General features: G+C 44.0%; 1 protein-coding gene across 1 annotated transcript; it reads left to right on the forward strand.

The window, feature by feature from the left end:
- Positions 1-13,884: 13,884 nt before the first annotated feature.
- RAP2B (RAP2B, member of RAS oncogene family) lies at positions 13,885-15,216 on the forward strand. The gene has a single exon (XM_007449101.1). The coding sequence runs from the start codon at positions 14,325-14,327 to the stop codon at positions 14,874-14,876; it is 552 nt and encodes a 183-aa protein (XP_007449163.1). The 5' UTR covers positions 13,885-14,324; the 3' UTR covers positions 14,877-15,216.
- Positions 15,217-16,476: the final 1,260 nt, after the last annotated feature.

A 16,476-nucleotide genomic window follows, 5' to 3' on the forward strand; every position in this document is an offset into this window, starting at 1 on the left:
TAGCTATCTATTTTACATTTGGTAGTGTATATATATCAATGCCACTCTCTCACTTCATCCCAGCTTACACTTCTGCCTCTCCGTAACCTCAAGTCCATTCTCTACATCTGTGTCTTTATTCCTGTCCTGCCCTTAGGTTCATCAGAACCATTTTTCTTTTTTTTAGATTCCATATATATGTGTTAGCATACGGTATTTGTTTTTCTCTTTCTGACTTACTTCACTCTGTATGACAGACTCTAGGTCCATCCACCTCCCTACAAGTAACTCAATTTCATTTCTTTTTATGGCTGAGAAAAATTCCACTGTATATATGTGCCACATCTTATTTATCCATTCATCTGTCGATGGACACTTAGCTTGTTTCTATGTCCGGGCTATTGTAAATAGTGCTGCAATGAATATTGTGGAACATGGCTCTTTTTGAATTATGGTTTTCTCACAGTATATGCCTAGTAGTGGGACTGCTGGGTCTTATGGTAGTTCTATTTTTACTTTTTTAAGGAACATCCATACTGTTCTCCATAGTGGCTGTATCAATTTACATTCCTACCAACAGTGCAAGAGGGTTCCCTTTTCTCCACACCCTTTCCAGCATTTATTGTTTGAAGATTTTTTGATGATGGCCATTCTGACCAGTGTGAAGTGACACCTCATTGTAGTTTTGATTTGCATTTCTCTGATGATTAGTGATGTTGAGCATCCTTTCATGTATTTGTTGCAATCTGTATATCTTCTTTGGAGAAATATTTATTTAGGTCTTCTGCCCATTTTTGGATTGGGTTGTTTGTTTTTTCGATATGGAGCTGCATGAGCTGCTTGTATATTTTGGAGATTAATCCTTTGTCAGTTGCTTCGTGAGCAAATGTTTGCTCCTATTCCGAGGGTGTCTTTTCGTCTTGGTTATAGTTTTCTTTGCTGTGCCAAAGCTTTTAAGTTTTATTAGGTCCCCTTTTTTTATTTTTGTTTTTTATTTCCATTTCTCTAGGAGGTGGGTCAAAAAGGATCTTGCTGTGATTTATGTCATAGAGTGTTCTGCCTATGTTTTCCTCTAAGAGTTTGATAGTGTCTGAACTTACATTTAGGTCTTTAATCCATTTTGAGTTTACTTTTGTGTATGGTGTTGGGAGTGTTCTAATTTCATTCTTTTACATGTAGCTTTCCAGTTTTCCCAGCACCACTTATTGAAGAGGCTGTCTTCATTTTATACTCTTGCCTCCTTTATCAAAGATAAGGTGACCATATGTGCGTGGGTTTATCTCTGGGCTTTCTATCCTGTTCCACGGATCTATATTTCTGTTTTTGTGCCAGCACCATACTGTCTTGATTACTGTAGCTTTGTAGTATAGTCTGAAGTCAGGGAGCCTGATTCCTCCAGCTCCATTTTTCTTTCTCAAGATTGCTTTGGCTATTCAGGGTCTTTGTGTTTCCATACAAATTGGGCAATTTTTTGTTCTAGTTCTGTGAAAAATGCCATTGGTACTTGGAAAGGGATTGCACTGAATCTGTAGATTGTTTTGGGTAGTATGGTCATTTTCACAATGTTGCTTCTTCCAATCCAAGAACATGGTATGTCTCTCCATCTGTTTGTATCATCTTTAATTTCTTTCATCAGTGTCTTATAGTTTTCTGCATACAGGTCTTTTGTCTCCGTAGGTAGGTTTATTCCCAGGTATTTTATTCTTTTTGTTGCAATGGTAAATGGGAGTATTTCCTTAATTTCACTTTCAGATTTTTCATCATTAGTGTATAGGAATGCAAGAGATATCTATGCATTAACTTTGCTACTACTACTACTACTTTGCTACTACTACTACTACTTTCCTACTACTCTACCATATTCATTGATTAGCTCTAGTAGTTTTCTGGTAGCATCTTTAGGATTCTCTATGTGTAGTATCATGCCATCTGCACACACTGGCAGCTTTACTCCTTCTTTTCCAATTTGGATTCTTTTTATTTCTTTTTCTTCTCTGATTGCTGTGGTAAAACTTCCAAAACTATGTTGAATAATAGCGGTCAGAGGCAACCATGTCTTGTTCCTGATCTTAGAAGAAATGGTTTCAGTTTTTCACCACTGAGAAAAATGTTGGCTGTGGGTTTGTCATATATGGCCTCTTTTATGTTGAGGTAGGCTCCCTCTCTACCTACTTTCTGGAGAGTTTTTATCATAAATGGGTGTTGAATTTGGTCGAAAGCTTTTTCTGCATCTATTGCGATGGTCATATGGTTTTTCTCCTTCAATTTGTTAATATGATGTATCACATTGATTGATTGGCATATATTGAAGAATCCTTGCATTCCTGGGATAAACCCCACTTGATGATGGTGTATGATCCTTTTAATGTGCTGTTGGATTCTCTTTGCTAGTATTTTGTTGAGGATTTTTGCATCTATGTTCATCAGAGTTATTGGCCTGTAGTTTTCTTTTCATGTGACAACTTTGTCTGGTTTTGTTATCAGGGTGATGGTGGCCTCTTAGAATGAGTTTGGGAGTGTTCCTCCCTCTGCTATATTTTGGAAGAGTTTGAGAAGGATAGGTGTTAGCCCTTCTCTAAATGTTTGATAGAATTCACCTGTGAAGCCATCTGGTCCTGGGCTTTTGTTTGTTGGAAGATTTTTAATCACAGTTTCAATTTCAGTGCATGTGATTAGTCTGTTCATATTTTCTATTTCTTCCTGGTTCAGTCTCGGAAGGTTGTGCTTTTCTAAGAATTTGTCCATTTCTTCAAGGTTGTCCATTTTATTGGCATATAGTTGCTTGTAGTAATCTCTCATGATCATTTGTATTTCTGCAGTGTCACTTGTTACTTCTCCTTTTTCATTTCTAATTCTGTTGGTTTGAGTCATCTCCCTTTTTTTCCTCAATGAGTCTGGCTAATGGCTTATCCATTTTATTTATCTTCTCAAAGATCCAGCTTTTAGTTTTATTGATCTTTGCTATCATTTCCTTCATTTCTTCTTCATTTACTTCTCCTCTGATCTTTATGATTTCTTTCCTTCTGCTAACTTTGGCGTTTTTTTGTTCTTCTTTCTCTAGTTGCTTTGGGTGTAAGTTTACATTGTTTATTTGAGATGTTTCTTGTTTCTTGAGGTAGGGTTGTATTGCTATAAACGGAAGTCTTAGAACTGCTTTTGCTGTGTCCCATAGGTTTTTTGTCATCGTGTTTTCATTGTCATTTTTTTCTAGGTATTTTTTGATTTCCTCAGTGATCTCTTGGTTATTTAGTAGTGTATTGTTTACCCTCCATGTGTCTGTTTTTTCTACAGTTTTTTCCTGTAATTGATACCTAGCCTCATAACGTTGTAGTCAGAGAAGATACTTGATATGATTTCAATTTTCTTAAATTTACCAGGGCTTGATTGGTGACCCAAGATATGGTCTATGCTGGAGAATGATCCATGGGCACTTGAGAAGAAAGTGTATTCTTTTGTTTTTGGATGGAACGTCCTATAAATATCAAGTAAGTCCATCTTGTTTAATGTGTCATTTAAAGCTTGTGTTTCCTTATTTATTTTCATTTTGGATGCTGTGTCTTGGTGAAAGTGGGGTGATAAAGTCCCATACTATTATCATGTTACTGTTGATTTCCCCTTTTATGGCTATTAGCATTTGCCTTATGTATTGAGGTGCTTCTATGTTGGGTCCATAAATATTTACAACTGGTATATCTTCTTCTTGGATTGATCCCTTGATCATTATGTAGTGTCCTTCTTTGTCTCTGTAATAGTCTTTATTTTAAAGTCTATTTTGTCTGATATGAGGATTGCTACTCCAGCTTTCATTTGATTTACGTTTGCATGGGATATCTTTTTCTATCCCCTCACTTTCAGTCTGTATGTGTTCCTAGGCCTGAAGTGGGTCTCTTGTAGACAGCATATGTATGGGTCTTGTTTTTGTATCCATTCATCCAGTCTCTGTCTTTTGGTTGGAGCATTTAATCCATTTACATTTAAGGTAATTATCGATATGTATGTTCCTATTACCAATTTTGTAATTGTTTTGGGCTTGTTTTTGTTGGTCTTTTCCTTCTCTTGTGTTTCCTGCCTAGAGAAGTTCCTTTAGCATTTGTTGTAAAGCTGGTTTGGTGGTGCTGAATTCTCTTAACTTTTACTTATCTGTAAAGGTTTTAATTTCTCCATGGAATCTGAATGAGATCCTCTTTGGGTAGAATAATTTTGGTTGTAGGTTTTTCCCTTTCATCACTTTAAATATGTCCTGCCACTCCCTTCTGGCTTGCAGAGTTTCTGCTGAAATATCAGCTGTTAACCTTACGGGGATTCCCTTGTATGTTATTTGTTGCTTTTCCCTTGCTGCTTTTAATATTTTTTGTTTGTATTTAATTTTTGATAGTTTGATTAATATGCATCAGCATGTTTCTCTTTGCATTTATCCTGTATGATACTCTCTGTGCTTCCTGGACTTGATTGACTATTTCCTTTCCCGTGTTGGGGAAGTTTTTGACTATAATCTCTTCAAGTATTTCTTCAGACCCTTTCTTTTTCTCTTCTTCTGGGACCCCTATAATTCAAATGTTGGTGCATTTAATGTTGTCCCAACGGTCTCTGAGACTGTCCTCAATTCTTTTCATTCTTTTTTCTTCATTCTGCTCCCTGGCAGTTATTTCCACCATTTTATCTTCCAGGTCACTTATCCATTCTTCTGCCTCAGTTATTCTGTTATTGATTCTTTCTAGAGTATTTTTAACTTCAGTAATTCTGTTGTTTATCACTGTTTGCTCTTTATTTCTTCTAGATCCTTGTTAAATGTTTCTTGTATTTTCTCCATTCTGTTTACAAGATTTTGGAACATCTTTACTATCGTTACTCTGAATTCTTTTTCAGGTAGGTTACCTATTTCATTTTCATTTACTTGGTCTTGTAGGTTTTTACCTTGCTCCTTCATCTGTAACGTATTTTTTTGTCATTTCATTTTTGTTTTGATGTATGGTGCTGTATTCCTGTCTTGCTGGTTGTGTGGCCTGAGATGTCCAGCACTGGAGTTTGCAGGCAGTTGGATAGAGCTGGGTCTTGGTGCTGAGATGACCTCCGGGAGACCCCACTCTGATTGATATTCCCTGGGGTCTGATATTCTCTGTTAGTCCAGCAGTTTGGACTCGGAGCTTCCACCACAGGAGCTCGTGCCCATCCTCCGGCCTGGGAACCAAGATCCCACAAGCTTCGTGGCATGGTAAAAAAGAAAAAAAAAAAAGGAAGAAAGAAAGGAAGAAAGGAGTAACAATAAAAAGCAAAATAAAATTGGAAAGATAAAAATTATATTAGGGAAAATGAAACTATACTAGAAACAACTGCAACAAGGTAAAATAAAATTGCAACAGAAAAAAGAAAATAAAAAAGTGGGGGGGGAACAAGCCAAAAGGAGAGAACAATAACAAAGTATAAAGAATAAAATAAAATTAGAAAAATAGAAGATTAGGAAAAATAAAAATATGAAAGAATCAATGACAATGAATCAACAAGGTAAGACAGAACCCCAATCTAAAAGAGGAAAAATGAAAAAAAAAAAAAAGGGGGGGGGGAACAAGCCAAAAGGAGAGAACAATAACAAAGTATAAAGAATAAAATAAAATTAGAAAAATAGAAGATTAGGAAAAATAAAAATATGAAAGAATCAATGACAATGAATCAACAAGGTAAGACAGAACCCCAATCTAAAAGAGGAAAAATGAAAAAAAAAAAAAGCTTTGGCTGTGCGTGCAGGGTTTAGGCAGGGTTGGAACTTCGGCAGGGGCGGGGTTTAGGGTGGCATGGGACCTAGGCAGGTGGCTGGGGGGATGTTTGAGCGTTGGGTGGGGCCTAGGCAGGGCAACATTCAAGCGTGGGGCAGAGCCTCTGCTTAGGACCTTCTCAGAAGGGGAGTGGCAACACGCCACAAGGAGGGCCTCTGAAGTGTGGAGTTCTGGAGTTTGGAGGTAGTGCCCTGAGTGAGGGTGTGTGGGTGGGGTTCAGGCCCAGCTTGTTGGAGGGGCGTCTCCGAGTGTAGAGCTGGGGTGCTGCCTGGGGATGTAGGGGTTTGGCTTGGGCTCTGCACGGCAGGAGGGAGGCTCCAAGGGCAATGGATTAGGCCCAGAAGCCCAACAGGCTTCCTGGTGTCTACGGACACCAGGTGCCTACGGACACCAGGGAAAGCACTGGCCCCGTTCCCTTCCATTCCTCCACGTCCCTCCCCCACCATCTCCCCCAGGGTCTCCCCCCGTCACAGCTGGATCCCTAACCATGGGTGGGTCCCCCTGGGTGTAGGAACTCCTCCTCTCCCCCAGCCACCCTCATGGGTGCTTATCTCAGAGGTCCAGCCTTTACTTTTGCTCTCCCTTCCCTCCCTCCCACTCCCTCAGGACCCATGCAGCTGGAGGGGGCCTAGGTGGGCAGAGGATCAGGCCAGGGATCTCAGCAGGTTCCTGGGGGCCCATGTGGGTAGGGGAAACCTGGCCACACTCCGTTTTGATCCTCTGCCCTCCCAATGGTTCCCCAATTTCCCCCTTCGGGCGTCCTTCCCCTCCCCCTCCCCCAGCCACCCCTCGGGGTACCAGTCCCATCCCGCCTCCACTTCTCCTCCCCCTTCACTCCCCCCACACCCCTCGTCCTACCTAGTTTCTTGCGGCTCTTCCTGTCCACTTAGGTGTCTGTGGTCCCCCACTGGTGCCTGGTAGGTGCCTTAGTTGTGAGGAGACGCAAATTCTACGTCCTCCTAGTACGGCATCTTGCCTTCACCTCTGCTTCTCTTTTATGTTTTGGTTTTTTGGCTGCAAGGCATGTGGGATCATAGCTCCAGGACCAGGGATCGAACCTGCACCCCACATGTGAAGCAAGGTCCTGGAGTGACAGCCCACTCTGTGTGGCACAGGGCAGGCAGGACATGGTGGCAGTCTTTGCTCCCACGGGAAGGGCCATGTATCATTTTGAATTGTAGCTTTCGCTGGATATATGCCTGGGATTGGGATTGCTGGATCATATGATAATTCTGTTTTTGGTTTTCTGAGGAACCTTCATACTGTTTTCGACAGTGGCTGCACCAACTTACATTCCCACAAACTGTAGGAGGGTTCCCTTTTCTCCACACCCTCTCCAGCATTTGTTATTTGTAGACTTTTTAATGATGGCCATTCTGACCCAAGTGAGGTGGTACCTCATTGTAGTTTTGATTTGCATTTCTCTGATAATTAGTGATGTTGAGCATCTTTCTTGTGCCTATTGGCCATCTGTCTGTCTTCTTTGGAAAAATGTCTGTTTAGGTTTTCTGCCCATTTTTTTGATTGCGTTGTTTGTTTTTTTTGTTGTTGAGTTGTATGAGCTGTTTGTATATTTTGGAAATTAAGCCCTTTTCAGTCACATCATTTGCAAATATTTTCTCTCATTCTCTAGGCTGTCTTTTCATTTTGTTTATGGTTTCCTTTGCTGTGCAAAAGCTTGTAAGTTTGATTATGTTCCATTTGTTTGTTTTTGTTTTTATTTCTATTGCCTTGGGAGACTGACCTAAGAAAACATTGGTATGACTTATACCCGAGAATGTTTTGCCTGTGATCTCTTCTAGGAGTTTTATGGTGTCATATCTTAAGTTTAAGTCTTTAAGCTATTTTGAGTTTATTTTTGTGTATGGTGAGGGGGTGTGTTCTAACTTCATTGATTTACATGCAGCTATCCAACTTTCCGAATACCACTTGCTGAAGAGACTGTTTTTCCATTGTGTATTCTTGCCTCCTTTCGCGAAGATTAATGGACCGTATGGGTTTATTTCTGGGCTCTCTATTCTTTTCCATTGATACATATGTCTGTTTTTGTGCCAATACCACTCTGTTTTGACTACTGTAGCTTTGTAGTATTGTCTGAAGTCCGGGAGGGTTATGCCTCCTGCTTTGTCCTTTTTCTTCAGGATAACTTTGGCATTTCTGGGTCTTTTGTTGTTCCATATGAATTAGGATTATTTGTTCTAGTTCTGTGAAAAATGTCATGGGTAATTTGATAGGGATCACATTAAATCTGTAGAGTGCTTTGAGTAGTATGGCTATTTTAATAATATTAATTCTTCCAATCCAAGAGCATGGGATACTTTTCCATTTGTTTGAATCATTTTCTGTTTCCTTTATTAATGTTTGTTTGGGTGCAATTTTAAAAGGTATTTTTTTTTTCATTTCATTTCTGATATGTCATTGTTGGTGCAGAGAAATGCAACTGCTTTCTGTATGTTAATCTTGTATCCTGCTACCTTGCTGAATTCATTTATCAGTTCTAGTAATTTTTGTGTGGAGTCTTCAGGGTTTTCTATATATAGTATCTTATCATCTGCACATAGTGACAATTTTATGAGAGGAAAGTTCTTTTTAATGGAGCTAAGACATTTCTCCTATTCTTGCTATATATATATTTGTTTCTCTGGAACAGAGGGTCTGAGGAGACAAATCTTAAACAGACTAAGATGTGTAATTGTGCCTTCAACTACGAAAAACAGGATCAGTGAAATCTCTTTAAAATTTCCTTTGAGTGAGAATACATTCCTTACATAAAAGTGGTGCTCTAAGCCAGTTGTGTTCTCTCTCTACAGATCAGGGTCTCAGGCAAATATGAGATCTTATACAGAAGGTCAGGCTGTTTGTCTTAGAAGAGACTTATTTTTCTTCTTTTTAAAAAATCAGGTAAAAGAATGAAAATAAGCCAAACCATTAGTAAGAATTTATGATAGAACTTAAATCCACTGAGTAGTTGTGAGGTAGTTACCTAGGTGTGTGTGACACTTCAGCCCAGGGTAACATCTTTATGGAGATATGAGTGGTTTTTATTATCAAAAATAACACAGTACATTAATGTATATGTTGAGATCACTATTCAATACTAATCTGATAGCCCTGAGAATAGCTATTTTGATTCTTCTGGTTCTTTATTTGGGCCTATCAAAAAGTTAGTAAAAAGCTTGACTGGGGCTTCCCTGGTGGCGCAGTGGTTGAGAGTCCGCCTGCCAATGCAGGGGACACGGGTTCATGACCCGGTCCAGGAAGATCCCACATGCCGCGGAGCGGCTGGGCCCGTGAGCCATGGCCGCTGAGCCTGCGCGTCCGGAGCCTGTGCTCCACAATGGGAGAGGCCACAACAGTGAGAGGCCCGCATACCGCAAAAAAAAAAAAAAAAGCTTGACTGATTTTAAGGGGTTATTTAATTTGAAATTTAAGACTCTCCTACATTTTCCTTTGAAAAGTAATTTCAAAAGGAGAAAGGAACCAATCAGAGTACACGTGGTAAGGAGCAGACAATGAAATTATGAAAACTAGGCACACCTTTGTCTCTCTTTAGTTACCACGCTAGGATTTTAGGACATTTTAAAGACATAAAGATACAAAATCTCATTATAGGTAGTACAAGCCATTGTTCTTACAAGTTGGCTGCCCAAAGTGCAATATGACAAGTATGAAATGATGATGGTTTGGCTAACTGACGAAATATTTTTAGGGGCTTTACTGGAGATTATTTTTTAAAGACCACTGATAAAATAAAACACCCTAAGCCTACTAGTGGATACCTGGTTATGTTATAACATGTTCAGGCACTTAAATATTTACTGAGAACTCTGCAAGGCACACTTGGTCTTACACCAGCTTCCCTTTAAAATAATGATACATGGTCACTCTGAACTTACCCTTGATATTTTCAAAATTAGAATAATTATTTTAGAATTATTTATAGATCAAACCAGCTAAAACTATGAACATGATGAAATAAACCTCTACTTTGTATAAATGAAGAGGACAGATGGGCACTTATTTACTGGAAGACTTAAAAGATGCACGTTCTAGCAAACCCTCTAATTCTTTGAAGGCCCAAAACCAGTGTCACAGAAGCTCACTGTGTAAGCAAAGCTCACTGTGTAAGCAAAGGGGCACTGTCAGGGACCATTGTTTATGTAACAGTCAATATGAAAGATTAAGCAGTCCTTAACTTGTTAGCTTTTACTTCAGATTATTTTCTAGAAATGCCTTTTGTATGTCATCTGCAAAAATGTTTGTCTGAAGTCTTCTTCAGAGAAAGGGTTTATCCACTGGGTGCTTTGGTATTTTTTCCCCCAGACAGCACTGACTTAGTGTTTCCATCCATACAAGTGTAGACTTTATCACCCCAGCATCTTTTAGACTCAAGGAGACTGAAACATTATATACATTTTTCTAAGGATCCAGGAAATGTTATGTCTTTCCAAAGATAAATACATCTTTTACCACAAAGAGAGTTTGGAAACGGGATAAGATGTCATTCATATACCCATAAATAATTAATTGAGGTACTCCTATGTAGGCACTCTTACTAGGTTTTATGAGGGACAGAGGTGGCTCCAAAGATAAGCCAGGTATGGACCCTGACCACAAGGAATTCACACGGTGCTGAGGATGACAAGGTACAGATATGTAAATAATTATGGTACAAGATAATTGGATATGGTTCAGGATTATGATTCATACCATAAGTGAGGTACATAAAGACTCCTAACAAATTTCACCAGAAGAAGTGATCAACTTTAAAAATTTGTGCATCAGCAATTTCATTCATTACTTCATTTTGAATCCCAGAGCCCCAGTGGAAGTCTTTCTGAGGGAGACCATCTGAGTGTAATAAAAATTGCTATCAAAGAATCCCTAATAGAAAGTATTCAAAGTGTGGCAGCTCTTTGGTACCAGAGAGGCCACCAAGATTCAAAAATACCCATCTGCATGGCTACCTGTAGTCCTGAGAGTGGTCTCTTCTAGATAGGGCTGTCAAGACACCTGGGTTGTGACTGTCATGAATTTATGGGGTGCTGCAGCTTTAAAAGCATGTTTCCATCCATTATCTGTTAATTATTTTCTCTGATCCTAGGCTGGCACCATGCAAAGGGCATCCAGGACACCAGGGTTCTAATTCTGCTCACTGGCTCTGATGTAAAATAAAGGATTTGGTCATCAGATTCTCTCTAAGGTTCCTCAGGTTGCTAGGTGGGCGGGGCAAATTTTATTATCATCACGCTATAGATAGGGAAACTAAGGTCAGGAGCACCTGAGGGGCTTGCCCAAGGTCTCAGATAATAATTGATATCCAATACTTGAGATTAGACACCTGGCCTATAAGGACAAAGCATTTTCTTCTATATCATACTCATAACCACACCTAACATTTGTGGGCAGGAGGACAGATAGAGGCACACATAGCATTACTCTTTAAGTATTTCAGTTACAAATCAAGATAACACACTATTAAAATATGATCTATCCTCCCACCTTGACAGATACATCTTTGCAAGACCTGGATGGTCACGTGTGAATCACGAATTCTTGGACTCCTCCAAGGGCCAGGCTGGAGGTGGCAGGGAAGGGAAAGCTGACTTAGGCGGGGCCCAAAGTGCCTGGGAGGGCACGCCTCAGCCCATAGGTCCTAGCACCATCCACACTCCAACAGAGACCCATTCCTGCACACAGGGGTGCGTTCAAAGGTCCAAGCAGATCCTAGAAGAGGGTTTGGTACTATTTGGGTAGCAGATTCCAGAATTCTGACTACTGGGGGCATGGTCTGGAAGAGGGTTCAAGCTCCTTGACGCTGTAGGAAGGGGCTGTCAGAAGAGAGTCAGAGGGTGGGCAGAGGTCCCTCTTGCTTGGGTTTAAGAGCCTGTCTGATCATACAACCTCAAGATTCAACCTAAGAAAGAGTAAAATCTGGGAACTTTCTTGTGAGAAGGTAGTATTGCCTAATGGTTACAAGAACAGGTTCTGCAGCCAAACACCTGAGTCGGGATCCTAGCGTGTTCACTCATTAGCTGAGAAATCTTACGCCAGTTACTGAACATCTTAGGGCCTCAGTTTCCTCATCCTTAAAATAGGTATGATAATTATTTTTACGAGGAGTAAATAAGATAGCACATGTAAAACGCCTAACAGACATTAAACGCTGGGTAAATGTGAGGTTCTCTCCATCCATATTAGGTGAATTTGTCTTGAAAGGTTTCTGGAGAATTATATAAGCATAACTATAGCCAAGCACTCTGATAACCCCTCTCTCTACTAAATAGCGGGGCCAGGCGCAGGAATGGGCTCCGCCTACCCCACCCAAGGCGTTGGCTGCTGCCCGAGCCCCGCCGGGTCCCTTGGCCAAGACTTCACGCTGCAGCCGCGCATACTACAAGCTACGGCAAGGGGTTCGGAGGTGGTTAACTGGCAAACGTAGCCCTGAGTCACGGCAGGACTAAGGCAGTGAAACGAAGCGTTAGCACGCTGCTTGATTTATCCCTGCAGTGCGGACGGTTAAACCAGTGGGAAGTGGTGTCGACAGGATATGGAGCCAGGATTGAAGCAGCTCGGTCCCCTCCCAACCCCTTCGCCCTGGGGCTCACGCTAGTATCGCTAAGTCTTTTGACAGGTCTTGACATCTCTCCTTCGCGAGGAAGTTGAGAGACCCCGGAACAAGTCAAGGCATCCCCCTGGTACCTCCCGTGTGAGCCGAGCCCAGTCTTGCGAATGCCCGCCCCAAAGCAAAGACGTTTTCTAAAGGCAAGCCTGGGCATTCCCCCACCCCACCGGGTGAGCTGAATTCAGTGGCTCATTTCCACATCCTAGCCCCTCCCCCTCCCTAAGGAAAAACAACAACAAAAAAAACACCTTGCAAACTTTGTTGTTTCTTGAGGACCAAGAACTGTAACCAGCTCCATTTAATGGATAGTCGTGACTGGGCACCAAAAAGTCAGACTCTCTTGAAAACACCAACAAAGGACTATATTTAGCTCTGAGCTCTCCGCCTAAATTCCTTATTTTTTCACTCTTAGCTTCGAAACGACTAGCTTGGGGAAGTGGGAGGAAGGGGGCGGGGGAGCAGCAGAGAAAGAACAGCTGTGCCTCCGCCTCTCAACTCAATCTCTATAAATAACCAATCACGAGCGGAGGCTACTTTTTAGCCAATGAAGCAGCCCAAACTGATAAAACCTTGGCAGTAGCCAATGGGAGAACATTCGAGGGTGTGAGATTTGCGCCCCGGGGCCAATGGGTCCTGAGTCTGGGAGAGGTAATCTGAGCTGGAGTGTGGGTGTGTGGTGCACAAGCTTCCTACTTCCAAGGCCCAAAACCTGCTCTGCCCACTGAGCATGCCCTGACTAGCTGCGGGCGCCGCCGCCGCCGCTTCTGGATCGGGCTGTGATCCGCTCTCCGGGTTTTGGCCCCAGCCGAGTGGGGAGGTGGGTGGGGCCCGCCGAGTCCCAGCCCGGAGACCGCTGTGGTCACTAGACGCTGCACCTTCCCTCGTGGGGACAGGGTTTCAGACCCAGTGTTCCTCTTTTCTTTGTCCGAGGGATGAAGTACGAGAAGAGTCGGCCAGAGAAGGCCGGGTAGAAAGGGCCGCGCCTTGAGTGGGGGAAGATGCTCCGCCAGCCAGTTATACCCCCAAATGTCCTTTGGGTCTCGGTCCCGGGATGCACACCAGCCGGCAGGCCGGGGAGTGGAGTCCACGAGCTTTGGATAAAGGGAGGTGGCAAGAGGCCAGCCGACCTCAACCCCGGGGTGGCCCTCCGCGCCCACCCGCTTCTCGCAGAGCCAGGACCCCTATGCACTAACCCCAAAGCCGCGAAAAGAAGGCGGTCTTGGTGCTCCCACTGGCGCTCTCTTAACACCCACACACACCTTCCCCCCGCCACACACACATTTCTTCTCCAGCTCCTAGACTAGCGCCTATCGCGAATCCGCTAGTCCTGAATCAAATCTCGAGCCCCACCCACAGCCCCACCCCCGCCCGGCCCTCCGGAAAACCAGGAGCGTGGGATCCGGCGGGCGCGGCCGGCGGCGGCGCACTGGGCATGCTCGCCGGGGCGGGGAGAGCTGGGCTGCGCGCGGCGAGTAGGAAGCCCTCGCCCCGCGGAGGCTGCGGGAGAGAGCTCGATGGGCCGCGGCGGTGGGCGCACGATCTGTGGGGACTCATGCCACGCGCATCCCGGCCCGGCGCGCAATTAGCAGCCGCCTCCGCAGCCCGCCGCCGCCGCCTTCTCGCTTTCCTGGGCTGCCGCGGCGAGAAGCTGCAGTCCTTGACTCGCACCGGCTGCCGGCATTGTCCTCCCGCTCCGCCGCCCAGGCTGCCGCTGCCGCCGTGGGCTGCTGCGGGGCCCCGGACCCGCGCCGCAGGGACGCGCTGCCGCCGCAGGTCGGCCCCCGGTCCCCGCTTGGTGGTTTCCGCGCCTTGCTCTCTTCGGCCATCCTCTCCTTAGTTTTTCCTGCGGAGCTGAGAACGGGGAGAAGTCCAGCCGCCAAGCCCAGCCTTCCTCCGGCGTGCAGCCCCGACGGGGCCGCGGCTGGCGCGGCAAGAGCGCCGACGGAGCCATGAGAGAGTACAAAGTGGTGGTGCTGGGCTCGGGCGGCGTGGGCAAGTCCGCGCTCACCGTGCAGTTCGTGACCGGCTCCTTCATCGAGAAGTACGACCCCACCATCGAGGACTTCTACCGCAAAGAGATTGAGGTGGACTCGTCGCCGTCGGTGCTGGAGATTCTGGACACGGCGGGCACGGAGCAGTTCGCGTCCATGCGGGACCTGTACATCAAGAATGGCCAGGGCTTCATCCTCGTCTACAGCCTTGTTAACCAGCAGAGCTTCCAGGACATCAAGCCCATGCGGGACCAGATCATCCGCGTGAAGCGGTACGAGCGCGTGCCCATGATCCTGGTGGGCAACAAGGTGGACCTGGAGGGCGAGCGCGAGGTTTCGTTCGGCGAGGGCAAGGCCCTGGCCGAGGAGTGGAGCTGCCCCTTCATGGAGACGTCGGCCAAAAACAAAGCCTCGGTGGACGAGCTGTTCGCCGAGATCGTGAGGCAGATGAACTATGCGGCTCAGCCCAACGGCGACGAGGGCTGCTGCTCGGCCTGCGTGATCCTCTGAGGCGCCCGCGGCTGCCGCGCGCCGGCCGCGCTCTGCGCACAAAAGCAAAACGCACCCGATTCTTCTAAATGTGATTTCTCTTCTTGCTTTGAGATTGGAGACGACTTTGCATCAGCCGGGGTGTCCCGGGAGCCCGGCTGGCCGCCGTGGCCGCGTCCCCTTCCTCTGCCCCGTGAGGGGGTGTCCTGTCATGACCATCCGAGACCCGGTGGAAATGTGGCTCTTTGCAGCATGTACGTTTCTCATTGATTTTGGTTGACGCATATTTCCCCATTGAAGCAGCCGTTGCGGCGCAGTATGGCAGCTTGACACCGGCAAGCGAAAGTTTCAGCCTGGAAAAAAAAAATGGGGTGGGGGAGGAAGAGGATGGAGAGAAGGTGGAAAAGGGGGAATTCTTTTTTTTTTTTTTTTTTCAACAACCGTTTTTCTAGTTCCAAGTTTTAAAATACACGGAAGGAAGTCCGGGAGAACCAAATGAAGGAGCAGGATGAGAGGAAGAAACTTGTTTTTTCCTTGTTTTCCAGGAGTAGCTGGAAATTAAGATCGGGTTCCTTTTCTGCCAGCTTGGAAGGGCAACCCCGTGACTGCGATTCTGAGGATGTCTATGCAAAGTTGGATTCTTGTTACAGTATATCCAATCTGAAGTATTGCACATCTGAACTGGGACTGTTAACACTGATGCCAATACAGTGTGGGGTGCCAGAAAGTGTCTGCTGATATTTGTGGAAAAAAAAAATCTATTTTGTTTACCTACTGTATCAAAGGGGAGTCTGGGGGAGAACGGTAGTATTTTTTTTTTTTAATCAGCTGTGAAAAAAAATGTTACAGATCTGCACATTTTTGTGTGTACTGTTGTGTGTGTGTTTGTTTGTTTGGTTTTTTAGATTTAGCTTTTTTGTTCTTATTGGTTGGCAGTAACAAGGTGTTTATGACTAGCTCTTTAAAATACAGTACAAGGACTTCATAAATGTGATTCAGGGCCCCCAGCACCCCTGTGTCTGCAGAGTGCCTTCAAAACTCAGCTGTTCCAGCCGGTGCCAACCTGTGAACTTCCCACCAGATCCCAGAATCTGCTCTTCCCCCAAAACCACTTCCCAGTTTCCTTTCAGTAATCTTCCTGAAGGAGCCAGGACAATAGGGCCTGTTGTTTGGTGAATTTCTTTTATTATTTCCTTTAAAATGTAATTTACTTGTCTTGCAATGGTTTTTTTTTTTCCTTTTTTAAATTTTTTGCTTCATTTTGTTTCAATGTTCAGGTATTTAGCTCCCCTTTTATATAATTTTTTTTTGATGTTTGTTTTTCTGTTATAGGGTGTTCCTCCAGAAGCAAAGAGCAAAATTTTACTGTTGTGATGTACTGAGAGAATTCTAACAATTTGTAATTTCTAATTCCATACACACGTTTAATCATTGTCTCTTCATTTTAAGATTTTTAATACAAACATCATTTTTAAAGAAACAAATCCAAACTATTGTTTGTGTTTCTGTGTTTCATATTCAGTGATTTAATACAGTATCATGATTGAGGTGGACAGGGGCAGGTACATGGTGCCCTCAAGAGTGGTTTGTTGAATTTTGAAGAGAGAAGTGTCTCAGTGAC

This window comes from Lipotes vexillifer, unplaced genomic scaffold (assembly GCF_000442215.2).
Source record: "Lipotes vexillifer unplaced genomic scaffold, Lipotes_vexillifer_v1.1 scaffold157, whole genome shotgun sequence".
Classification (NCBI taxonomy): domain Eukaryota; kingdom Metazoa; phylum Chordata; class Mammalia; order Artiodactyla; family Lipotidae; genus Lipotes; species Lipotes vexillifer.